At 42.3% G+C, this 27,514-nt stretch overlaps 1 protein-coding gene across 7 annotated transcripts in view; it reads left to right on the top strand.

Annotated features, from left to right (window-relative positions):
* Positions 1-27,514, top strand: part of LOC140483959 (nuclear receptor subfamily 2 group C member 2-like) — a 223,988-nt gene that overhangs the window by 58,546 nt on the left and 137,928 nt on the right. For all 7 annotated transcript variants that reach the window (XM_072582824.1, XM_072582825.1, XM_072582826.1 and 4 more), the window contains 3 exons: positions 853-949; positions 14,938-15,117; positions 15,812-15,959. In XM_072582824.1, coding sequence (XP_072438925.1) covers positions 853-949; positions 14,938-15,117; positions 15,812-15,959 — 425 coding nt within the window. The remainder of the gene's footprint in view (positions 1-852; positions 950-14,937; positions 15,118-15,811; positions 15,960-27,514) is intronic.

Genomic DNA, 27,514 nt, shown 5'->3' with positions numbered 1-27,514 from the left:
GCAAGCTCCACATATCAATTGCACCCTTCCCTTGAAGCCTACCTTTCCAAGCCACGCATCCTAAGTCATGCCTCACCGCATCATAATTTCCCTTCCCCCAGCTATAACTCTTGCCCAGCAGTGCACACTTATCCCTCTCCATCACTCGAGTAAAAGTCACCGAATTGTGGTCACTGTCCCCAAAGTGCTCACCTACCTTCAATTCTAACACCTGGCCTGGTTCGTTACCCAGAACGAAATTCAGTATGGCCTCACCTCTTGTTGGCCTGTCTACATATTGTGTCAGGAAACCCTCCTGCACACATTGGACAAACACCGACCCATCTAACGTACTCGAGCTATAGCTTTCCCAGTCAATATCTGGAAAGTTAAAGCCCCCATAACAACCACCTTATTATTTTCACTCTTCTCCTGAATCATCCTCGCAATCCTTTCTTCTACATCTCTAGGACTATTAGGAGGCCTGTAGAAAACTCCTGACAGCGTGACCTCACCGTTCCTATTTCTAACCTCAGCCCAAACTACCTCAGATGGCGAGTCTTCATCCGTCGTCCTTTCCACCGCTGTAATACTATCTTTGATAAGCAATGCCACACCTCCCCCTCTTTTACCCCCACCTCTAACCCTACTAAAACATTTAAACACTGGAACCTGCAACAACCAATCCTGTCCCTGTTCTACCCATGTCTCCGTAATAGAGATGGACGTTAAATGGTGGGCAATCCAGTAAGTCCCAAGTGTCATGAATGGATAAAAAGATTGAACTTTAAGTTACATCATGAGCATATGATGCAGCAATCGGGCTTTGATGAATTGTCCTGGTGACTAATATTTTGACTTTTCTCTTTCCAGATTGTGACAGACGCGGTAGAACATCTGTTAATAAAAACCGAAGTACAGCGTTCACAGCCAGCCGAGAACTGTGTTGTGTGTGGAGACAAAGCATCAGGTAAATACTAATTCGAGAATAATTTGAATAAGGTCCTAGCCAAGGCATAGTAAGCTATGGACCAAGTGCAGATAAATGGGATTGGTTTAGTTTGGTGTTTGCTGGTTGGCATTGACTTAGTAGGTTGAAAGGCTTGTTTCTATGCTGTATGACTCTGAGGTGACACAAAGGTTGGAAGTGTTTATTGATCTGTGGAATGTAGGTGTCGCTGACTGGTTCAGCATTTATTGCTCATTCCTTACTGCTCTTTTTTTTTATATAGATATTTTTATTAGAAATTTAACATTTTTACAATTTTACAAAAATAAACAAAACTCTCAAATACAAACATTGATATACAATTAAATCAAATATACAATAGCCAAAATTTAACAAAAGAGAAAAAACCAAAAAAGGAAAAAAAAACAAAACTCAACTGTCTACTAATCTAACCTACAACTAACCAGAGAGTATGTTTAAGTCTCTTACATGCTCGGAATGTGTTAACATCAAATGTAATAAAAGCCGTATTCGTGCGGGATTCCTCTCCTAAGGGGCCCCGGACCAGCCAGGTTTGTAATCTCAATTAAATAAAAGCCCTTGTTAGGATAGCCAAAATTTCTGTATTTATGTAATTCAAGAAGGGCTGCCATATTTTATAAAATAATTCGGTCTTTCGGTGCACCATATTTGTAAGGAAGTAATTCCATAATTAATCTGTGCCAATTTGAAAGTACAGGGGGGCCCTCAGCCACCCAGTTCACCAAAATATTTTTCCTTGCACAGAAAGAGAGAATAGAAAATAGTCTCTTCCCGTACATGTCCAGGGAGGGAAAGTTCGAAAAGCCCAAAAGGAGAGATACAGGGTCCACTTTAATTTCCGTTCCGAAAATTTCTGTCAGGGTACTTGCTACTTTGGTCCAATATCTACGGATCTTATGACAGGTCCATAGGCAATGTACAAGAGTGCCCACCTCTATTTTACATTTGGGACACATTGGAGATGCTCCTGCCTTAAATTTTGCCAATCGAGCCGGTGCTATATGGGCCCTATGAAGTATCTTCAGCTGGATAGCCTGAGTTCTGTTACAGATAGTAATTCTTCTAGCATTTTCCCAAATATCATTCCACGTTTCTATAGAGATTTCTAGTCACAAATCCTGATCCCATGTTTTAAGCAGATTATCCATATCTCCCGATACTTCATCATGTAGTAAATGATAAATAGTACTGACGGAAGATACCCCCACTGGTCGTAGGAAACTACATTCTCCTTACTGCTCTTGAGAAGGTTGTGGCGAGCTACCTTCTTGAACCGCTGCAGTCCAGACTGGTAGGATGTATGGCTACATGGCAGATTGCGTTTAATACACAAAAGCATGAAGTGATTTATTTTGGTTGGAAGATTGAAAAAAAGCAATAGGAATAAAAGATGCAAGAGTAGAGAGACTTGGGAATTTGGGTGCATAAATGATTAACGGTGGCAGGAAAGTTGAGAAAGTGCTTCATAAGTGACATGGGCTACTGAATTTTATAAATAAAGGTGTATAAGCAAGGAAGTTATGGTGAATCGTTACAAAACATTGAACTGGCTTAAACTGAAGAATTATGTCTCATTCTGGTTCCCCAGCTTTAGGTATTTAAGAAGGTGCAGAAAAGTTCGAGAAGACTGATTCTGAGGTTCAGTTATATGGATAATTTGGCAACACTAGAGCCAAGAGGTGGTTGAGAAGAGATTGGGCAGATATGTTCAAAATCATAAGCAGATTTTTAAAAATTAATTCTTGGGACATGGATGTTGCTGTCTGAGCCAGCATTTATTTCCCATTTCTATTGCCTTGGAAAGGTGGTGGTGAGCTGCCTTTTTGAACTGCTGCAAATGGTGTGGTGTAGGTAGACCCGCAGTACTCTTACGGGGGGAGTTTGGGATTTTAACGCAAACTGTCCAAGGAACCTTACTGAGTTGATGCAATGTTTCTCCCCACCCCCACCCTCCTCTAGCTTATCTCTCCACGCTTCAGGCTCACTGCCTTTATTCCTGATGAAGGGCTTTTGCCCGAAACGTCGATTTCGCTGCTCGTTGGATGCTGCCTGAACTGCTGTGCTCTTCCAGCACCACTAATCCAGTATCTTGTAGATGGTTTAGTGCTGGAGGAAATGAATGTTGAAGGTGTTAGATGAGATGGAAAATAAATGTAGTGCTTTGTCCCGAATGGTGTTAAGGTTCTTGATTGTTATTGGAGTTGCACCCATCCAGATAGGTGGACAGTATTCCATTATACTATTGGCTTGTGCTTTGTAGTTAGTGGACTGGCCTTGAGGGTTCAAAAGGTACATTACTTGCTGCACAGTTCCAACCTTTGACCTGCCCTTTTAGCCCAGCATTCATTTGACTGATTTTATTCTCTTTCCATGTGAATGCGCAGGCTAGGAACAGGAGTAGAACCTGCTTCACTATTTAATATGATATGGCTCCATCTTCTATCGCCTTTACCTTAAAAATATTCAAAGACACTGCGTCTACTACTTTTTAAGGAAAATATTCCAAAGACCCATGGCCCTCTAAGAGATTAAATTTATTCTCATCTTTGTTTTACATGGACGACGCTTAATTTTAATCTTTGACCCGGAGTTCCAGATTCTCCCATGAGAGGAAACATCCTTTCCACATCCACTTTTCCATATCCATCCAATAACGACCCCTTAGGATCTTAAAGTTTTCAATAAGGTCACCCCAACTCTTCAAAACTTCAGTGTATATGAGCCTGTCCAAGCTTTCCTTTGGAGATAACCCTCTTGTATTTGTCCAGGAAAATCTTCTCTGAATGGCTCCCAACTCATTTCCATATCCAGCGTATTCCAAATGTGGTCGCACCAGCTCTCTCTAACAGGAGCATAGCATTGATAGTTTTGTATTAATTTTCTCTTGAGCATTACTGAGTTAGAGATCTACAGTATAGTAAATGGCCCTTCAACCCATCAGACCCATGCTGGTCAAAAAAACCCACCTTTCCCATCTTCCAGCATTTGACCCATAGCCAAATGATTATCTTTGCCACCTCCTTGAAAAATTCAGTCAAGTTAGTAAGACATGACCTGCCTTGCCAAAGCCTTGCTGACTGTCCCTAATTAGGCCATGCTTTTCCAAATGTGCGTAAGTTCTATCCCTACAAATTCTCTCCAATAGAATTTTTTCCCAGCCACGGATGTGAGACTCATCAGCCTATAGTTTCCTGGATTATCCCGATTTCCCTTCTTGAACACAGGAATGACATTAGTTACTTGCCGGAGCCAGGACTTCTCCAGTGCCTAGCGGGGATGCAAAGATATTGGTCAAGGCCCCAGCAATCCCCTCACTCAATAACCTGGGGTAGATACAATCGGGTCCTTGGGACTTATCCACTCTTCAAGAGACTCAATACTGCTTTTTTCTTGACCTCAAAATGCTTCAGCATATTGGCCTGCTCCATACAAATTTCACTATTCTCTCTATCTTTCTGGGTGGATACCGACGCGTGGTACTAATTTAGGATCTCGCCCACATCCTCTGCCTCTAAGCTCAAGTTCCGTCCTTTCATCTTTCTCCCTAGTTATCCTCTTATTTTGAATCTATGCATGTATAGAATCTATGTATGTATAGAATGCCTTTGGATTCCCTTTAACCTTACTTGCCAAGGTCTTTTCCTAGTCCCTCCTTGATCTCCTAATTCCTGTTTGAGTTTTTTTCTTGCTTTCCTTATAGCCCTCATGGGCCCTGTCCAAATTTAGCTTCCTAAACTTTAAGACGCTTCTTTTTCAGTTTTGACTAAATTAACAACCTCCATCGTCATCCAAGGGTCCCTTACCTTGCAATCTTGACCTTCCTTCTTACTGGAACATGCTGGTCCTGAACTCTGATCAGGTCTTTAAACAACTCCCATGTGTCAAGTGTGGACTTGCCCAATAACAGCTCCTCTCAATGATCACTCCTTAGCTTCTCCTAATACTGACGTAATTTTCCCTCCCCCAATTTAGTACCTTCCCGTAAGGTCCTGACTTATCCTTACTCATGGCTATCTTAAAACATGGGAGTTGTGATCACTGTTTCCAAAATGCTCTCCCACTGGAAGGCCAGTCAACTGACCTGGCTTATTAGCCTGTGCAAGATCCAGTATGGCCCCTCCTCTAGTTGGATTACTGTTTCAAGAAACCCTCTTGGATGCACTTAACAAAATCTGCCCATCTAAGCCTCTTGCTCTAAGGGAATACCAGTCAATATTGGGAATGTTAAAGTTACCTAATATGATAACCCTGTTGTGATTGCATCTTTCCAAAAAATGACTATATATTTGCTTCTTAATGTCTTGATGGTTAATGTGGGGCCAATAATATAGCACTATCAGAGTAATTGGAATATTATGTGTAATTCTGATCTCCTTCCTATCGGAAAGATGTTGTGAAACTTGAAAGGGTTCGGAAAAGATTTACAAGGATGTTGCCAGGGTTGGAGGATTTGAGCTATAGGAAAAGGTTGAATAGGCTGGGGCTGTTTTCCCTGGAATGTCGGAGGCTGAGGGGTGACCTTATAGAGGTTGATAAAATCATGAGGGGCATGGATAGGATAAATAGACAAAGTCTTTTCCTTGGGGTGGGGGAGTCCAGAACTAGAGGGCATAGGTTTAGAATGAGAGGGGAAAGAAATAACAGAGACCTAAGAGGCAACTTCTTCACTCAGAGGATGGTAGGTGTATGGAATGAGCTACCAGAGGAAGTGGTGGAGGCTAGTACAATTGGAACATTTAAAAGGCACTTGGATGGGTATATGAATAGGAAGGGTTTGGAGGGATATGGGCTGGGTGCTGGCAGGTGGGACTAGATTGGTTTGGGATATCTGTTCGGCATGGACCGAAGTGTCTGTTTCTGTGCTGTACATCGCAATGATTCTATGACTCTAATTGTACCCGTATTATTTTTGAACTCTACTCATATTCTCTCGGTGGATGAGTCCTCCAATACGACCTTTCTGACTGCAGATGTGACATTCTCCCTGATTAGTAATGCCAACTTCTCCACCTCTTTGTTTTGGATGAGGTACAGGAAAGTAAAAAAAGAATGAGGCCCTGCAATGTTGAGGAGCTTGTCCGTCCTTCCTTCCCTCAACCAAGTTTTTGTAATGGCACAACATCGTCGTCCCATGTACTGATCCAGGTTCTAAGCTCATCTGCCTAACCTATAATACTACTTGTTGAAATAAACAAACTTCAGCCTATTAGTACCATCGTATTCATTTACTGTCTCTGCTTGTCCATCCTTTCTGAGGTTCTGGTCTTAACATCGATCTTCCCCTCAATCCTTCCACTTGCTGACCTGCTGCTCTGGTTCCCAGTCTGCTGCCACTCTAGTTTAAACCTTTCCGAGTATCACTAGCAAACCTCCATGCGAGGATACCAGAGGTTCCCCTCCAGTTAAGGTGAAACCCATCCCTCTTGTAGAGGTCACCTTGACCCAAGAAGAGATCCAGTGATCCAAAGAACCTGAAACCTTGCCTCCTGCACAAGCTCCTTAGCCATGCATTCGTTTGTCCTATCTTTGTGCTTTTTGCAGCACTAGCACATGACACTGGTAATGACCCAGAGATAACTACCCTTGAGGTCCTGGACCTTGTTCCTCTTTCCACCTATGTCATTGGTACCAATGTGCACCCCGACTTCTGGCTGGTCACCCTCCCCCTTAAGAATTTCATGCCACGGCTCAGGGATGTTTTTGACTCTGGCACCAGAGATGCATCACACCATTCTGGAGTGTTAAGGTCCTAACTAGCAAGTCTCCTACTATAGCTCACTTGTATCTCACCCAACTCTGCTCTACAGCAGAGCCATTTGTGGTGTCACAAGCGTGGCTGCTGCTGTTCCACTCCCCTGAGAAGCTCTCCCCCTACCAACAGTATCCAAATTGGTATATCTGTTAGAAGGGGGATTGCTACAGGAGACTGCTGCACTACCTGCCTTTCCCGGCAGTTACCCACCTACCTGATTGAATCTGTGATGTGACTACTTCCCTATAAGTAGTGTCTATGGCACTCTCTGTGTCCAACCAAGCAATGCCACCCAGGTAAATAGTGCAGTGAAGAAGGCATATGGCGTACTGGCTTTTATTGGTAGAGGAATTGAGTTCCGGAGTCCTGAGGTCATGCTGCAGTTGTATAAGACTCTGGTGCGGCCGCTTCTGGAATATTGTGTGCAGTTTTGGTCGCCATACTATAGGAAGGATGTGGAGGCACTGGAACGGGTGCAGAGGAAGTTTACCAGGATGTTGCCTGGTATGGTAGGAAGATCCTATGAGGAAAGGCTGAGGCACTTGGGGTTGTTTTCTTTGGAGAAAAGAAGGTTTAGGGGTGATTTGATAGAGGTGTACAAGATGATTAGGGGGTTAGATAGGGTTGACAGTGAGAACCTTTTTCCGCGTATGGAGTCAGCTATTACAAGGGGGCATAGCTTTAAATTAAGGGGGGGTAGATATAGGACTGATGTTAGGGGTAGGTTCTTCACTCAGCGAGTCGTAAGATCATGGAATGCCCTGCCAGTAGCAGTAGTGGACTCTCCCTCTTTATGGGTATTTAAGCGGGCATTGGATAGGTATATGGAGAATAGTGGGTTAGTGTAGGTTAGGTGGGCTTTGATCGGCGCAACATCGAGGGCCGAAGGGCCTGTACTGCGCTGTATTGTTCTATGTTCTATGTTCTATGTATATGAGGAAGTACACTTCCTGCAGACATGATTGTCAGGGATACTAGTCTGGCATGGGGAGCACACCACTGCCTTTGTCCCTTTACTAACGTAGCCTTTGAGGCTTTTTGTTCCTTAACACCAGTGGTAGTGGTTGGGGATTTGGGAGAGAGGGGAGGATGTCTTCCTCTCTTAGAGTGTTCCTCAGTGAAGTGCTCTCTGCTGCCCTGTTATTCATGTTCCCTTTCAATCTCCTCTGCTCCAAGGAACACAACTCCAGTTTGTCCAATCTCTGTTCATAACTAAATTCTCCAGCCGTGCAACTTCCAGGTAAGTCTTGTCTGCACCCTCTCCAGTACAATCGCATTGTATCACCTAATAGCTGTAGTTTAATTTTTTTATACAGTTCCAACATAACCTCCCTGCTCTCAAACTTTATGCTTCGACTAATAAAGGCAAGAATCCCATATGTCATTTTAGCTACTTTATCCACGTGCACACTAATTCCTCTTTGATCTTCAGTGATTCCCAGGATCCTACCGTACATCATGTATTACCTTGCCCTTGTCCTGACCAAGTACATGACCTCTCATTTATCCAGAATAAATTTCATTTGTCACTGATTAGCCCCTTTGACCAACTTGTTTATATTCCCTTGTATCAATTTTTGTACCATTTGCAAACTTAACTAATCAGTCCTTCTGCATTCAAGTCTAAGTCATTTTTATAAACCACAAAGGGTGGAGGCCCTAATGGACATAGACTTCCAGTCAGAAAAAAAACACCTCTTAACCATCACCCTCTGGTTGATGCCACTCAACTAATTGTGGATCCAAATTGACAAATTTCCTTGGATCCTAGGGGCTCTTACTTTTGCTATCAGCCTCCTATGTGGGACCTTATCAAAAGCTTTACTGATATCTTATTCTTTCTGCATGCTAATCTTTTGTGATTCTTGTACTAAGACAGCCAGATCCTGCTGTATCAGAGTGTTTGCAATCTCTAACAATTTATAATATTCTCTTCTTGATTCTTCCTGCTAAAATGTACAACTTCACATGTACTCACATTATACTCCATTAGCCAGATCTTTTCCCACTCACCTAACCTATCTAAATCCCTTTGTATCATTCTCACAACCTACTTTCCTACCTAAGACCATAAGAACTTAGAATAGGAGTGGGCCCCTCAAGCCAGCTGCACTATTCAAAAAGGTCATGGTTGATCTGACATTACTCATGCCTACTTTCCGGCCCTTTTCCCTTAATCCTTGATTCCCCTACTAATCAAGAATCTATCTCCGCCTTAAATCTCCGCAAAAACTGTGGCCCACAATGTATGCGGCAAGGAGTTTTAAAGACTCTGAAGCCCCTGAGAAAGAAATTCCTCCTCCTCTTAAATTGGCTATCTGAGACTGTGTCTTCTGGTCCTAGACTCTTCCGTGAGAGTCCTTTCATTTATATCATACTATCTTTGTCATCAGCAAAGTTGCCGACCGTACTTTTGGTCTCTTCATCCAAGTCATTTATTGTGAAAAGTTGAAGTTCCAACACCGATTGCACATTCATTACAAACTGCCGACTAGATCAAGATCCATTTATGCCAACTCTCTATTTACTAGCAAGCCAGTCATCTCTCAACGCCAAAGTAGCATTTACACAACAATGTGGAGACTTGCAGGTATGTCCTGTATACAAAAAAGCAGGATAAATTCAACCAAGTCAATTACTACCCTATCAGACTAATGTTGAATTTCAGTGAAATACTGAAAGAACTTGATAGTGCTATCAGGCTACAGTTGCAAAGGACTAATCTGCTCACTGACGCTCAATTTGGTTTCCATCAAGGCTACTCAGCCCTTGACCTCATTACAGCTTTGGTACAAATATGAACAATAGATCTGACTTCCAGAACTGACTGCCCATGATATCACAGCAGCATTTGACCAAATATAGCATTCAGCAGCACTAGAAAAACTGGATTCAGTTTACAGTAGGGAAAGACTCTCCATTGGTTGGGGTAGTTGCGATTGTTGGAAGTCAATCAACTCAGCTCTGTGGCATCTCTGCAGGAGTTCCTCACGGCAATGTTCTCGGCCAAACCATCTTCAACTGCTTTTCAATGACCTTTATAAGTTCAGCAATGACGATGTGTAATCATCCGTGAACAATGTCTAGCACCATTTGCAACTCGGCGAAAGTGAGGACTGCAGATGCTGGAGATTAGAGTCGAGAATGTGGTGCTGGAAAAGCACAACAGGTCAGACAGCATCCGAGAAGCAGGACAGTTGACATTTTGGGCAAAAGCCCTTCATATGGAAAGCCCTTCACCATTTGCGACTCCTCAGGTAGTGAATCAGTCCAGGTCCAAATACAAAATGATCTGGGCGCATTAACCTTGGGTTGACAAGTTGCAAGTAACATTGACAACACGAGTGCCAGGTTCTCCAACAAGACACAATCCATCTAGCACCCCTTGACTATCAATGGCATTAATATTACTGAATCCCGCTTTTAGTATTATGAGAGTTACTTCTGATAGTCGATTAGTTATATAATTGATGTATTGGTTCTACATTTCCAAAGATCCCGACATTTGGGAATGTTCCTTTAGAAACAGAGAAGACCGTTCAGCTTATAAAGCCTGCTCTGCTATTAAATGTGATCCTGCGTTTTACCTACCCTGTCCTTTACACCATTAATAATTGTAAATTTGTTAACCTCCTTTAAATACATTCAGAGATTGAATTTCCATCATCCTGTATGGTAGAGAATTCCAAAGATTCACAGCCCTCTGAGTACAAAAGCTCTCCTTACTTTGGTCCTGAATGGCATCCCGTTATTTTTAAATTGTGCCCCCTAGTTTCAAATTTGCTAACCAGGGGAAACATCTACATTTATCCTTTTAAGTATTTATGGTTTCAGTTAGCCCTCCTCTCATTCTTTGAAACTCTAGAGTATACAGGCTTGGTTTGCCCAGTCGCTGTTCCTGCCAGTCTGGTGAATCTGTGCTACACTCTCTTTCTATGACACTAAAATCTTTCCAGAGATGAGAAAACCACCATTGTGCTCCATAACTGAAGCAAGACTCCACTACCCTATACTCCAAATCTTCTCACAGTAAAGGCTAACATTCCATTAGCATTCTTAACAGCTTGCTGCACCTGCATGTTAGCCTTCAAAGCTCATCAACAAAGGCACCTAGGTTCCTTTACCTATGCTTTCCAATCACTCATCATTTAAGAAATGCTCTGCACATATGTTCACCCTGTAAAAATGGATAACCACCTGTTTTTACACATTATATTCCATCTTCTGTTTTTTTTTGGCCAGTCACACACTAAGTAGGGCCCAAGTATTAATCTTTGCAGTACCTCGATAGTCACAGTCTGTCAACACAAAAATGACATTTTGATTACCATTCTGCTTTCTGTCTGTTAGCCAATCCTTAACTCACCTCTGTGCTTTTTATTAGTAAGATCCTGGGAGAGATCAATATGATTTCAGAGTCTGATCAGCTAAATGTTTGATTTTAAGATTTATAAAACTTAAATTTTTTTTTAAAAAATCTGTAATAGCAAGTAGGGGGAGGTTACTTATGTTTTACTGAGATCTGTCTCTTGATTGAATTTTGATATAAAAGATAGATATTTATCCCATAGCAGTGTTTTGAGCAGTAAGACTGTGCTAACATTTGAGTTTTTGACCAAGGTATTGTATGTGCTTTTAGATATTTTTATGGGTTTGTAATTGTTAAAGAGACAGAGATGGATTTTAATAGTTATGTACTCTTCCCTTGCAGTAAGGTTATTGTCAGATGTGGAAGGATCATTTGGAGCCTTGGATGGAGGTGAGGGGAGGTTGTGGGAAACATGTTCCTGTAGACTGTGTCTGCAGGCAGTATGTTTGCTTGCAAATCCTATCAGATCACATGGATTGGTTGGATCGGCAATTAGAGGCAGCGAGGAATTTACAGTAGTCAGGGTGGTAGTGCTGGATGGTAGTTTCAGGAAGGTAGAAAAACCGCAGATATATTCAGATAGATGGATCATTGCTAGAAGGGTAAGAGACATTGGCAGATGGTGCAGGAGTCTCCTGGGCTAACACCAGGACTGTAATTGGACGGCCTCTAAGGGAAATATAGCACTGAAAGCTGGGTTTCTGGTACCCTGACTGTCTGTGTTGTGAAGTGATCAATTGTGATAGGGGACACTCGTCAGGGACACAGGCAGTGGTTTCTGTGGCTGTCAGCGAGAAATCAGAATAGTGTGTTGACTCCCTGGTGCCAGAGTCAAAGATGTCTCGAAGCATGTGCAGAATATTATTGGAAAGGAAGAGTGACCAGCTGGAGGTCATTGTACACGTTGGTACCAATAACATAGGTAGCAAAAGAGTCGAAGTTCTGCAGAGAGAATATAGGAAATTAGGCAGGTTAAAAAGTAGGTAATCGGGGGTAGTATTATGTGGATTTCTCTTGGTGCCAGGTGCTAGTGAGAATAGGAATAGGTGGATGGGGACAGATGAATGTGTGGCTAATGTTATGAAGATGTGTGTGTACTGTACTTTTAAGAGAGTTAAAAACTTTCAGAGCTACCTGACAGCACCAAGTGTTCTGAATAAGATCCAATGTAACATGTTGTCCAGCAGCTTGGGTAGTTGGTTGCCTGGAGACAAAAACAAATTTGAATTAGGCCGATTAATTTAAATTATACACCCCAAAAAAAACAAGCTTCAATCAAGTTTGAATTTAGTATGTTGACAATATTAAAAGCCAATGACACAATCCGATGCTTTGGGGATATAAGACTGGGAAAAATTGAACAGTTGGGAGGAGAACTGCCAAAAGACCAACAGATGTAGGCTGCTAGTCAGAAATCTCTGAAAGGTATCTGTTTCAAGAAGAAGTTTGCACAGAGAAAAACATCGACACAGACCTAGAGAGCAAATCTGCAAAGAGAAGGTTCGACAGCTGGCTAGTTTTGAAATTTGAATTTTTCAGTAAATCTTAATCCAGGGTTTTATCGGACTAGTATTATAGAAGGGAAAGTAAAAGATAGGTTATAGGAAGGAGTTGTAAATAGTTGTTAGTTAATTATTCTCTGTTATACTTTAAGAAATAAAGCTGTTAATTTTTGCTTAATAGTTCTTGGCCTCTTGAAGTTTCACAGATTACTGCACGGGATAAATGTTTTCTGTGTTGCTGGTTTAAATTAAGCTGAAGGGTTTACCCTGTGATGTAACACTAAGGAGCTTTGTAGAGGGCAAGGATTCATATTTTTGGACCATTGGGATCTCTTCTGGGTTAGATGTGACCTGTATAAGAAGGACAGGTTGCATGTGAATTGGAAAGGGGCAAGGTGGGGACCCATAGAGCTAAGTCTGAGGCTGGTACATTAGATAAGGGGAGAAAATTAAAATAGTCAAGGCAGCCAAGAGCATAGTGGAGAGCAAGGTAAGATTGATAAATTAAACTGCATTTATTTCAATGCAAGAGGCCTTACAGGTAAGGCAGATGAGCTGAGGGCATGGGACTGTGACATCATAGCTATTACAGAAACATGGTTCGGGTGAACAGAACTGGCAGCTTAATGTTCCAGGGTATGTATGCAATAGGAAGGATAGAAAGGTTGGGAGATGGGGTGTTTTTTGTTAAGGATAGCGTTACACTTGTACTGAGCGAGGATATTCCTGGGAGAACATGCAGTGAAGTTGAGAAATAAGAAAGGGATGATCACCTTTTTGGAATCGTAATATAAGCGTCCCAATAGTTAGCAGGAATTGAGAAGCAATTATGTAAGGAGATCTGGCACATGTGTAAGAATAATAGGGTGGCAATGGTAAGGGATTTTAACCTTCCAAACATAGTGTCAAGAGCTTGGATGGAGAGGAATTTGTTAAATATGTACAAGAAAATTTTCTTCTTCAGTATCTGGATGCAATGCTAGAAGAGGAGCAAAATAAGACCTTATCTTGGGAAATAAGGCAGAGCAAGTGTCCGAGGTGTCAGTGGGAGAGCACATTGGTGCAAATGATCATAATTCCATTAGCTTTAAAATAGTTGTGGAAAAGGGTAGACCTAATCTAAAAGTTCTAAATTGTAGGAAGGCCAATTTTGATGGTATTAGACAGGAATATTCAAAAGTTGATTGGGGGAGCCTGTTCACAGGTAAAGGAATGGTTGGAAATTGGGAGGCCTTCAAAAATGAGTTGACAAGAGTTTAGGGATAGTATGTTCCTGTAACATCCTGCTCTAGGAAAGATGTTAAATTGAAAGGGTTCAGAAAAGATGCTGGGTCTGTTCTGCACATTGGACATGACATAGGATGATGATGGTGGTGTCTGGCATATTATTGAACTCATCAACTCATATCTTACAGGCAGTGTCAGTTTGTTACTTGATTAATCTGCTGGATAGTTTTGCCATTAGGCCAGAGACGATTTTACAGGGTTGACACGGCTATATTTGCTTAGTTAATTGCCGAAGTTTACTTCCTTTTACCAGACTTTGTAGCAGTTTAGGACAACAACTGATTGACTTACTAGGACATTTCAAAGGGCACTTAAGAATCAAACACATGGCTGCTATTCTAAAGTCACTTAATATCCAGACCATGAGAAAGTGGCCAACTTTGTTCCCTCACAGGCATTTGTGAAATGTGGGTTTTTATGACAATCAGCATTGGTTTCACAGTTACTATTAGACTAGCATTTTAATTTCAGAGTTATTATTTGAATTCAAACTTCACCATCTTCCCTAGTGGAATTTGAATCCAAAGTCCCAAAACATTAACCTAGGTCTCTGGAATCTTAGACAAAAGTGAGGACTGCAGACGCTGGAGATTAGAGTCAAGATTGGAGTGGTGCTGGAAAAGCACAGCATCAGAGGAGCAGGAACGTCAACATTTTGGGCAGGAGCTGAGACAAGCCCATATCACTTATACCAGCTATTGTGCAGTACGTTATACTGGCCAATATTGATTGCTTAATTCGCATTAATTTTTTTAAATGATCTATTTGTGAGATTGACTTGTTCACAAACAGAAAATGCAGTAGGCTAACAATAACATCACTTTGAAAGTAGTTAATTGGTTGTGGGATACTTTGGGACAACTTAAGGTGGAGAAAAGTGTTTTTGACATACAATTCTTTGGATATCCAGAAGCGGGGATCAGCTAATAATTTTTGAAGTGCGAATTTCAGCAACATAAAACAGAGTGAGCTTTATTCGAGATGACTGATTTTATTCTGTTAGACACTATGCTTACCCACCAAGATCTGACCTAAATATGCTCCTTTACCTTTAAAGGGCGTCACTATGGTGCAGTCAGCTGTGAGGGTTGTAAAGGGTTCTTCAAGCGAAGCGTAAGGAAAAATCTGACATATAGCTGCCGTAGCAGTCGAGACTGTGTCATCAACAAGCATCATCGTAACCGCTGTCAGTTCTGCAGACTTCAAAAATGTTTGGAGATGGGAATGAAAATGGAATGTAAGTATTACATTGTTCCTGGTGTGCCAGGGTAAAGTTGGACTGTACCTGGAGAACCAGGGGAGGTTGGACTGGAGCCAAAGTGTTGATGGAGTTCCATATTGTAGCTGGGATGCCAGGGAGAGTTACATTGTACTTGAATTGTCGGGGGAGTGTGACAACAAAGAGAAGCAGACTTTTAGTGTAATAACTCAGCCAAGCCTCTGAAATTCCCCTTTGATTGCTAATCAGTTCTCCTCTCTTTACCATCCTTTTACCTTTATTTAGCTTTAGAATACTTTGGGATTCTCTTTTGTTAGCTGCTAGTTTCTTTTTATACTCTATCATTGCTTCTTTCCTTTATCACTTGGTCTCCTGTCTTCTATATTCACCTAGTTTGCAGTTATATTATCACTGATCCAGTTGGCACACCTCATTCCCAAAAATGAGGTTTAATTCTTCTGTTCAATCTTTTCAAAGCTGTCTGTCCATATTAGTAGAGGAACCTGAGACACTAGAGCAGGGAAAATGTCCCAAGTGTCAGGAACACTGTATGTCATTTATAAAGAATCACAGGACTGATCATTCTGTAAGAACCATCCAGCTGTATAAGTTGTATCAAGCCAAGAGAGAGGTTGGTGAAAGCATACACCCCACAAATGGAGTTCTCTTACTTATTGTACTCATGACATTGTCACTTTTCTTCTAATGCTAGCTGTTCAGTGTGAGAGAAAACCAATTGAGGCACAACGGGAGAAACCAGCAAACTGTGCAGCTTCCACAGAAAAGATCTACATCAGGAAAGATCTAAGGAGCCCACTCACAGCCATGCCAACGTTCATCACAGGCAAAGAAAGTGTAAGGTATAATTAACAGCAATGTTTACCTGGAGATTCAAATAAGGAGACTTTTAGTAATGTCTTGGATTTTCCACATGCACCATAAGGTGTGACTTTCTGGATTGTTGCAGCAATTGACTGTCAGAGGACATTGAGGACTTCCTCTAATAATGCCACTTGAATCTAACTGACTAAGCTCCCACTTTCCAACCCTTTCTAATTTTGAGTCCGTGGCTACTTACTATGTAGGAATTCCTACACCATGGACATGGGGGTTTGAACAGACTGAGTCTTGAGTGTGAAACAGCTAGTGATAAAATACTCTGCCAGCAAATGTCGAAATGTTAGAGAGGATAACCATACTGGAAACTAGATATTCAAGAGGAATTAATATTGCAGAATAGGCAAAAAGGAATAGAAAATGAGGTAGCTTTGTTAATAAAGGATGATATTAATATAGTGAAGAATAGTAACATAGGTGCAATAGGTTTATTCCTCATTGTTTAGCTGAAAATAAGGGATTCCAAGGGAAAGAAAAAGGGAAGATCACGATTCTCCACACGAGAGATTTGGAGCAGGCACACCCAGAATGAGATATAGTCCAAATGAATGGATGATACTGGAAATTTAGAGCACTCTAGGAATTCAGTGCATGGAGTAAGAAGTGTCTTATGGCATTCTCTCATTCATAGTTTGTGTGGTCTTTTCCAGGGCTTATAGTTTGAAACAATATATTCTTCAGCTTCAAATGAGCAGAGAGTAGGGAGATCAGCTGCAGCTTCAGAGAACTGCAGATTGGGAAAGCAAATTGAAACAGGAATGTGTGTGTTGATGGTTTGTGATTTTAAAAATTTGTATATTTTTTGGAAGAAGGAATTAACTGAGAAACAACAGGATTAAATGAAAGTTAGAGCCAATATAATGAAGGAATATAAGTAAGCAAAGCAGAGTAAGGAAGTACAGCTAGGGTAAGGGAAGTAAGTTAAGAGTATTCTTACACAAACCTTTTTTTAGGAAAGAGAGTTACTCAAACTTAAAAGAAGTCTTGACTGCAGAGCTTGCTCCTCACATGATATGTGACAAATTATAGGAAATGCGTCAAGCTGCAGCTACTGACAAATCACATTTCAGAGTTGGAGTTGTAGGTGAATTCGCTGTGGAGTGTCCACAATGCTGAGAAATGCATGGAAATCCTATTCAGTGAGGTGGTCATGCCACAGATGCAGATTGAATAGGCAGAGAGGGCATGGCTGACCACCAGGTACAGTAGAGGAAGGCGTGTAGTACAGCAGCCCCCTGTGTCTATCCCCTTTTCTAATAAATATACCATTTTTGAATACTGTTGGAGGAGATGACTGTGCAGGTGAAAGCAGTGAGAGTTAACTTCATGGCACCATGGGTGAATGTGCTGCACAAAAGGGGAGGAAGAAGAGAGGCAAGGCTATAGTGGTAGGGGATTCAATTGTAGGGATAACAGACTGACATTTCTGTGACCGCAAAACAGACTCCTGGATGGTATGTTGTCTCCCCAGTACTAGGGTCAAGGATGTCACTGAATGATTGGAGGGCATTCTGAAGGGTGAGGGCAAACAGACAGAGGTTGTGGTACATACTGGTGCCGACAACATAAGTAGAAAGGGTTGAACTCCTGAAAGGTTGGAAGTAGATTAAAGAACAGGAACCAAAAGGTAGTGATCTCTGGATTAATTCTGGTGCCTTGTGTGAGTGAGTATGGGAGTAGGAGGTTAGTCTACACAAATGTGTGGTTTGAGAGATGCTGCAAGAGGGAGGCCTTTTAGATGTCTGGCACATTGAGACAGTATTTGAGAGTAGTGGGACCTGTACAAGGCAGATGGGTTGTACCTGAACAGGAATGGGACTAGCATCCTTGCAGGGAAGTTTACTCGTACTGTTGGGGTGTTTAAACTAACTTGGCAGGAGGCTGGGATCCTGAGAAAATGATCAACAGGGGAATGAACAGCCAAAATTAGAAGTCAGTGAATTAGGAAAGCATAGGCATTGTGGGCCAGTTAAGGCATAAGGGCATTAATCAAGGATAGATGATACTTATTTTAATGCTAGTAATCTGATGAACGAGAGGCAGATGAGTTGAAGGCAAACACAAATGAAAAAATAATGTGTGATGTTTTTGCTGTCACTGAGACTTGGTTTTGAGAGGGGCAGGATTGACAACTCAATATTTCAGGGTACAGGGCTGTCAGGTGAGACAGGGAAGGAGGTAAAAAAGGAGGAAGCAATTTTGAACAGAGAATCTATTACAGCAGTAAGGAGGGATGACAGCTTCGAAGGCACCTCAAATGAAGCTATATTGATACAACTTAAAAACCAAAAAGGAGCAAGCACATTGCTGGGAGAATGCAAAGGCCTCCTCACAGTCAGGAGAAATAGAGGAGCAGATATGTAGGCAAATTTCAGTGAAGTGTAAAAGTGATAGTGCAATGATAGTGGGAGATGTCAACTTTCCCTAAATTAACTGCGGTAGTCATTATGTGAAAGATTTTGAGGGATTGGAAGTCGTAAAATACATCCAAGACAACTTTTTAAGTCAGTATGTATGAGGTCCTACAAAAGAGGAAGTGATCCTGGACTTTAAATTTATTAATTGAACTGGGCAAGTCATTGAAGTATTAGTGGGAGAGGTATTTACAAGCAGCGATCATTATGCTGTTAGATCCAAGATTGTTTTGGCAAAGGATAGAGTCCCACATGGAAGACTGAAATCAAAGTTCTCAAGAAGGCTGATTTTAATAAGTTCAGATACAGTTTGGTCAGAGTAGACTGGGTACAGATAAGTTCAAGTAAATCTGAGAGCAGTGGAATGTATTCAAGAAGAAAATATGGAGACTACAGGGCAAACATGTTCCAAGAAAGAAAAAGGGTGGGACCATTAAATGCTGTGAACCCTGTATAGCGGAGAATAAAAAGGATTGGATTAAGAGAGAAAGGAGGCTTTTTGCACATCCCAATGGTTCAAAACAACAGAAGCCCTAGAGGAATATAGAGTGTGCAAAAGGGAATTTAAAAAGATTTAGACAGCGAAAAAGGGATACGAAAGGATGCTGTTAAATAAGATAAAGGAAAATCCTAAATTGTTTTACAGAAGGTAAAAAGATAACAGGGGAAAGATTGGACCCATTAAGCACCAAAGTGATAATTTGTGCATGGAGCCAGAGGACGTAGGTAGCATTCTAAGTGAATGCTTTCAACTGTGTCCCTCTCACCATTGAACAATCAGGAAGAAGATCTATGATGCAGTTAAAGAAATTAGCATAAATAGTGAGGAGGCTCTGACTGGTCTGGCAGGCAAGGTTAAAAACAACAGATTCTAGGTTAGAGTGGTGCTGGAAAAGCACAGCAGTTCAGGCAGCTTCCGAGAAGCAGGAAAATCGACGTTTCGGGCAAAAGCCCTTCACCCTGCCTCTATTCCTGATGAAGCGCTTTTGCCCGAAACGTCGATTTTCCTGCTCCTCGGATGCTGCCTGAACTGCTGTGCCTTTCCAGCACAACTCTAATCTGGTCTGGCAGGCTTAAAAGTGGATAAATCTCCAAGGCTGGATGAGATATATTCCAGGTTATTGAGAGAGGCAAGCCAGGAAATTACAGGGGTGGTTACAAAAATAAATGTTCAATTCTGCTCTGAGCAAGGGAGAAATGCTGGAGGATGGCTAATGCAGTACTATTATTTAAGTAGGGAGCAAGGGATAAACCAGGTAAACCTGCCATTCTAAACTTGATAGTGAGGAATTTATTGGAAACAATTCTAAGGACAGAATTAATCTGTATTTGGAGAGACAGGGATTGATCAAGGGCAGTCAGTGTGGTTTTGTTAAGGGGAGGTCATGTCTGACCAACTTGATTGAATTTTTCAAAATTCAATCAGCAGTTGTGTAGATGAAGGGAATAGAGTCCCACATGGAAGACTGATAGCAAAGGAATTTGGCAGTTTGGGTCCACAATTGGCTGAGTGGCAGGAAGCAGCGAGTAATGGTGGAGAGATGTTTTGTGACTGGAAGCCTGTGTTCAATACAATCCCACGGGTTAATGTTGGGTCGTTTTTGTTTTTAATAAATGATTTAAACTTTAATGTAGGAGGGTTGATCAGTAAATTCGCAGATTGTACAAAATTTAATGCATTGCTAAGTAGTGAGAAAGATTGATAACATTTGGACGAAGTAATCGGAATGCAAAGTACTGGGCTAATGGTAAGATTCTTGGGAGTGCAGATGAGTAGAGAGACCTCGGTGTCCATGTACACAGATCCCTGAAAGTTGCCACCCAGATTGACAGGGTTGTTAAGAAGGCATACAGTGTTTTGGCCTTTATTGATAGAGGGATTAAGTTCCAGAACCAGGAGGTTATGCTGCAGCTGTACAAAGCTGTTGTACGGCCACACTTGGAGTATTGTGTACAGTTCTGGTCACCGCATTATAAGAAGGATTGGAAGCTTTGGAAAGGGTGCAGAGGAGATTTACTAGGATGTTGCCTGATATGGAAGGAATGTCTTACGAGGAAAGGCTAAGGACCTTGAGGCTGTTCTTGTTAGAGAGAAGAAGGTTGAAAGGTGACTTAATAGAGACATACAGGATAATCACAGTGTTAGATAGGGTGGACAGGGAGAGCCTTTTTCCAAGTATGGGGGATGGCAAACACGAGGGGACACAACTTTAAAGTGAGGGGAGATAGGTATAAGACAGATGTCAGAGGTAGTTTCTTTACTCCGAGAGTAGTAAGGGTATGGAATGCTTTGCCTGCATCGGTAGTAGATTCGCCAAGTTTAAGTGCATTTAAGTCGTTATTGGACAGGCATGTGGACGTACATGGAATAGTGTAGGTGGGATGGGCTTCAGATTAGTATGACAGGGCGGCGCAACATCGAGGGCCGAATGGCCTGTACTGTGCTGTAATGTTCTATGTTCTATGTTCTTTGTTCATTAGGTTACAGGGGGATGTCAGTGGGCTGATCAGTGGCAAATGGATCTCAATCCATGTTCCTCCTACAGGATGTAGGAGCTCAGGGAGACATCCATCTTCCTTGATGATGACACGTGTGGGGAGTGTACCCAGCTGCAGCTCCTGGGAAACTGTGTTAGGGAGCTGGAGCTGGATGTACTCAGAATCATCTGAAATGCAGGGCACTTTATCAATAAGAGTTTTGTTGAGGTGGTCACACATAAGATGCAGGCAGAGTAGTGGGGGACCACCAGGAAAGGCAGAGAGTGTAGGAATCCCCTGGATTACCATTCCCTTTGAAAACAAGTACACCGTTTTGGATACCGTTGGGGATGGTAACTGTTCAGGGAAAAGCAACAGTAGCCAGGTTGGTAGCACTACAGCTGGCTTTGGGGCACAGTGGGAAAGGGTAACGGTAAACAGGACCTTAGTCATAGGAGACTCGATAGTTAGGGGGATAGAGAGGAGATTTTTACAGCAGCAACAGGAGCTGTTAGAGTGAGAACTAGCAGGCTGTCAGGAATGTATGTTCCTCCTTTAAAAACTTACCTCATGGGATCAGCGGCCTCCATTTTTGCACCAGCAGCGGACGGTAAATTAATCCTTTAATAACTTATCTCGTAAATAGACGGAGCGCACGCTGAGCTGTTACGGACATGAGACTGCTGAGTTAGTGAGGTAATATGAATGGAGGAGCTGTGTTAGACTGGGGTGTCAAAGTTAAAAATCACACAACACTGGGTTATTGTCCAACAGGTTTATTTGGAAGCACTAGCTTTCGGAGCACCGCTTCTCCTTCAGGTGGTTGTGGAGTAGGACCGTAAGACAGTGTCATGAAAGTAAAATGATACTTCTAATAAACCTCAATTGTTAAGTCTTTCATTTTTTAGAATGGGTTACAGGTTTCAGTTCATTAATATGTAAATCCCAAAATTCCTTTAAAGCCACATTCTCAAGATAAGTAAAGGTTTTATATTTTAAAAAGTGACATCTCAGACAATGCCTTAAAGGTATGAGGTCAGAGTCTGTCTTTATCCCAATCTTGACTCAGACTGGTTCTATTTCCAAAGTGGAATTTACAAAGTATTATATGGATTGACTGTATGCATTGAATGCCTACTGGTTGTGCATTTTTTTGAGCAAAATAGAATGTATCTGTAAATATAAATCTACAAGTACAAATTTACCCCATAGATTTATACTTGTGTGCTCGTGCAGGAGAGTGTGTGCATGAGAGTGTGAGAGTTTGTGTGTGCAACCTTGGTAAAGTGTGTGAGTGTGTGATGGGGTATAAGCCTGTGTTTGTGTGTGTGTGTGTGTGTGTGTGTGTGTGAGAGAGAGAGAGTGTGTATTTAGTGGGGATGAATCCAAGGTCCCGGTTGAGGCCATCCTCATGGGTACCGAAGTTGGCTATCAGCCTCTGCTCGACCACTTTATGTTGTTGCCTGTCCCAAAGTCTGCCTTGGAGGATGGTCACCCGAAGATCCAAGGCCGAATGTCCCTTACTGCTGAAGTGTTCCCCGACTGGGAGGGAGCACCCCTATCTATCTGTTGTGCAGTGTCCATTCATCTGTTCACATAGCGTCTGCTTGGTCTTGCCAATCTATCATGCCTTGGGGCAACATTTGTCTGCAGTATATGAAATAGGCAACGTATGTTGAGTCATATGAGTACCTGTCACTACCGGTGGGTGGTGACCCCACGTGTAATGGTGGTAACTGTGTAGACACTCTGACAAGTCTTGCAGTGGTTGCCATCTCAGGGTTGTACAGTGTTGTGGTCGATGTTGTCGGAAAGGCTGGGCAGTTTGCCGCGAACAATGATCTGTTTAAGGTTTGGCGGTTGTTTAAATGCAAGAAGTGGAGGCATAGGGAAGGTCTTGGCAAGGTGCTCATCCTCATCGATAATGTATTGCAGGCTGCAAAGAACAAAGCGTAGTCTTTCGGCTCCCAGGAAGTACTGGACAACAAAAGGTACCCTATCGGTTGCAACCGGTGTCTGTCTCCTGAGGAGGTCATTACAGTATCTCGCAGTGGTACATCGGAACTGGGAATCAATGAGTTGAACATCGTATCCTTCTGTCACCTACAACTTCTGTCGCGACACTATGGATTTCTTACAGAAATTCAGCACTCGTGGACTAGTCGAACTGGGAACATTCCACATCACAATGGACGTTTCAGCACTCTACACCAGCATACCCGACGATGACGGCATTTCGGCAACAGCCTCAGTACTCAACACTTAACAACTGCCAATCTCCAAACTCCATCCTGCAACTCATCTGCTTCATCCTCAACCACAATGTATTCACCTTTGACAACCAGTTCTTCGTCCAGACACATGGGGACCAGACTTGCACCCCACTTTGCCAACATTTTCTTTGCTTCTCAGAACCTCCAACCAATACTATACAATACATGTATTGACAACATTTTCTTCCTCTGGACCCATGGTGAGGCATCCCTGAAACAACTAGACAGTGATATCAACCAGTTTAATCCAACCACGGACTTAGCATGGGTTACTCTTTAATACCTGTCTCATTCTTGGATACATGCATCTCCATCAAGGAAGGGCACCTCAGCACCTCACTCTGCTGCAAACCCATGGATAACCTGATGATGCTGCACTTCTCTAGCTTCCACCATAAACATGTTAAAGCAGCCATCCCCTATGCACAAGCCCTATGCACACACAGGATCTGCTCAGATGAGGAGGAACGTGATGTGCTCAACGTGCACACACAAACCTTTTATCATAAAAACCTTAACTTACCTTGAGAACATGACTTAAAAGGATTTCTGGGATTTACATATGAATGAACCGAAACCTGTAGCTCATTCTAAAAGATGAAAGACTTAACAACAATCGAGGTTTGTTAAATATATCATTTTACTTGCATGACACTAATCTTTTGCTATAAAGTCTTATAGTCCTACTCCACAATCACCCTGATGAAGGAGCGGCGCTCAGAAAGCTAGTGCTTCCAAATAAACCTGTTGGACTATAACCTGTGTTGTGTGATTTTTAATAGTGAGGTAATATATTTACGTGTTGCTTTACCTGAAACTCCTATTTAGGTAGTGCTTCCCACCCATCTTCCTCCTCCTCTAACCAAAAAAAAGGTTCTGTGCACTGATTTGGTAAGGTTACTAGTTTTTTCAATAGTGTCTTGTTGAATTTAGAACAGCAGGAATGGATGGGGAGGTAAGTGTTCCCACTGACTTCATCTGCTGGGAGTACACCCAATTCCAGCTCCTCGGAAACTGCATTAGGGAATTGGAGCTGGAGCTGAATGAACTTCGGATCATTCGGGAGGTGGAGGGGGTAATAGAGAGTCATAAGGTCATAGAGATGTACAGCACGGAAACAGACCCTTTGGTCCAACCTGTCCATGCTGACCAGATATCCCAACCCAATCTAGTCCCACCTGCCAGCACTTGGCCCATATTCTTGTAAACCCTTTCTATTCATATACCCATCCAAATGCCTCTTAAATGTTGCAATTGTACCATCCTCCACCACTTCCTCTGGCAGCTTATTCCATACAAGTATCAACCTCTGTGTGAAAATGTTGCCACTTAGATCTCTTTTATATCTTTCCCCTCTCACCCTAAACCTATGCCCTCTAGTCCTGGACTCCCCCACCCCAGGGAAAAGACTTTGCCTATTTACCCTATCCATACCCCTCATGTTTTTGTAAACCTGTATAAGGTCACCCCTCAGCCTCCGATGCTCCAAGGAAAACAGCCCCAGCCTGTTTAGCCTCTCCCTATAGCTCACATACTCCAATCCTGGCAACACCCTTGTAACTCTTTTCTGAACCCTTTCAAGTTTCACAATATCCTTCCGATAGGAAGGAGACCAGAATTGCATGCAATATTCCTACAGTGGCCTAACCAATGTCTTGTACAGCCACAACATGACATCCCAACTCCTGTACTCAGTACTCTGACCAATAAAGGAAAGCATACCAAACACTTCTTCACTATCCTATCTACCTGTGACTCCACTTTCAGAGAGCTATGAACCTGCACTCCAAGGTCTCTTTGTTCAGCAGCACTCCCTAGGACCTTACCATTAAGTGTGCAAGTCCTGCTAAGATTTGCGTTCCCAAAATGTAGCACCTCACATTTATCCAAATTAAACTCCATCTACCACTTCTCAGCCCATTGTCCCATCTGGTCAAGTTCCTGTTGTAATCTGAGGTAACCTTCTTCGCTGTCCACTACACTTCCAATTTTGGTGTCATCTGCAAACTTACTAACTGTACCTCTTATACTCATATCCAAATCATTCATAAAAATGACAAAAAGTAGAGGACCCAGCACCGATCCTTGTGGCACTCCACTGGTAGAAAGTGAGGACTGCACATGCTGGAGATCAAAGCTGAAAATGTGTAGCTGGAAAGGTGCAGCAGGTCAGGCAGCATCCAAGGAGCAGGAGAATCGACGTTTTGGGCATGAGCCCTTCTTCAGGAATGAGCCCTTCTTCCTGAAGAAGGGCTTATGCCCGAAACGTCGATTCTCCTGCTTCTTGGATGCTGCCTGACCTGCTGCGCTTTTCCAGCAACACATTTTCGGCACTCCACTGGTCACAGTCCTGCAGTCTGAAAAACAACCCTCCACCACCACCCTCTGTCTTCTATCTTTGAGCCAGTTCTGTATCCAAATGGCTAGTTCTCCCTTTACTCAGTGAGATCTAACTTTGCTAACCAGTCTCCCATGGGGAACCTTGTCAAACGCCTTACTGAAGTCCATATGGATCACATCTACTACTCTGCCCTCATCAATCCTATTCGTTACTTCTTCAAAAAGCTCAATCAAGTTTGTGAGACATGATTTCCCACACAGAAAGCCATGTTGAATGTCCCTAATCAGTCCTTGCCTTTCCAAATACATGTACATCCTGTCCTCAGGATTCCCTCCAACAACTTGTCCACCACTGACGTCAGGCTCACTAGTCTATAGTTCCCTGGCTTGTCCTTTCCACACTTCTTAAACAGTGGCACCACATTTGCCAACCTCTAGACTTCCGGTACCTCACCTGTAACTATCGATGATACAAATATCTCAGCAAGAAGCCCAGCAATCACTTCTCTAGCTTCCCACAGAGTTCTCGGGTACACCTGATCAGGTCCTGGGGATTTATCCACCTTTAACCGTTTCAAGACATCCAGCTCTTCCTTCTCTGTAATATGAACATTTTGCAAGGTGTCACCATCATTCATCCCTACATTCTATATCTTCCATATCCTTTTCCACAGTAAATACTGATGCAAAATACTCATTTAGTATCTCCCCCATTTCCTGCGGCTCCACACAAAGGCCGCCTTGCTGATCTTTGAGGGGCCCTATTTTCTCCCTAGTTACCCTTTTGTCCTTAATATATTTCTAAAAACCCTTTGGATTCTCCTTAACTCTATTTGCCAAAGCTATCTCATGTGCCCTTTTTGCCCTCCTGATTTCCCTCTTAAGTATTCTCCTAGTGCCTTTATATTCTTCTAAGGATTCACTCGATCTATCCTGTCTATACCTCACGTATGCTTCCTTCTTTTTCTTAACCAAGCCCTCAATTTCTTTAGTAATCCAGCATTCCCTATACCTGCCAGCCTTCCCTTTCACTCTGACAGGGATATACTTTCTCTGGATCCTTGTTATCTCATTCCTGAAAGCTTCCTATTTTCTAGCCGTCCCTTTACCTGCAAACATATGCCCCCAATCAAGTTCTTGCCTAATACCGTCAAAATTGGCCTTTCTCCGGTTTAAAACTTCAATTTTTAGATCTGGTCTATCCTTTTCCATTACTATTTTAAATCGAATAGAATCATGGTCGCTGGCCCCAAAGTGCTCCCCCACTGACACTTCAGTCACCTGCCCGGCGTTATTTCCCAAGAGTAGGTCAAGTTTTGCACCTTTTCTAGTAGGTACATCCACATACTGAATCAGAAAATTTTCTTGTACACACTTAACAAATTCCTCTCCATCTAAACCCTTAACACTCTGGCAGTCCCAGTCCATGTTTGGAAAGTTAAAATCCCCTTCCGTACCCACCCTATTATTCTTACGGATAGCTGAGATCTCCTTACAAATTTGTTTCTCAATTTCCCTCTGACTATTGGGGGATCTATAATATAATCCCAATAAGGTGATCATCCCTTTCTTATTTCTCTGTTCCACCCAAATAACTTCCCTGGATATATTTCCAGGAATATCCTCCCTTAGCACAGCTGTAATGCTATCCCTTATCAAAAATGCCATTCCCCCTCCTCCCTTTCTATCCTTCCTGTAGCATTTGTATCCTGGAACATTCAGCTGCCACTCCTGCCCATCCCTGAGCCATGTTTCTGTAATTGCTATGATATCCCAGTCCCATGTTCCTAACCATGCCCTGAGTTCCTATGCCTTCCCTGTTAGGCCCCTTGCATTGAAATAAATGCAGTTTAATTTAGATTAGATTAGATTACTGACGGTGTGGAAACAGGCTCTTCGGCCCAACAAGTCCACGCCAACCCTCCAAAGATCAACCCACCCAGACCCATTCCCCTTCATCTAACACTACAGGCAATTTAGCATGGTCAATTCATCTAACCTGCACATTTTTGG

This window comes from Chiloscyllium punctatum, chromosome 12 (genome assembly GCF_047496795.1).
Source record: "Chiloscyllium punctatum isolate Juve2018m chromosome 12, sChiPun1.3, whole genome shotgun sequence".
NCBI classification, from domain to species: Eukaryota; Metazoa; Chordata; class Chondrichthyes; order Orectolobiformes; family Hemiscylliidae; genus Chiloscyllium; species Chiloscyllium punctatum.
The sequence above is the reverse complement of the archived record's forward strand: the minus strand, read 5'-3'. Positions and strand labels throughout refer to the sequence as shown.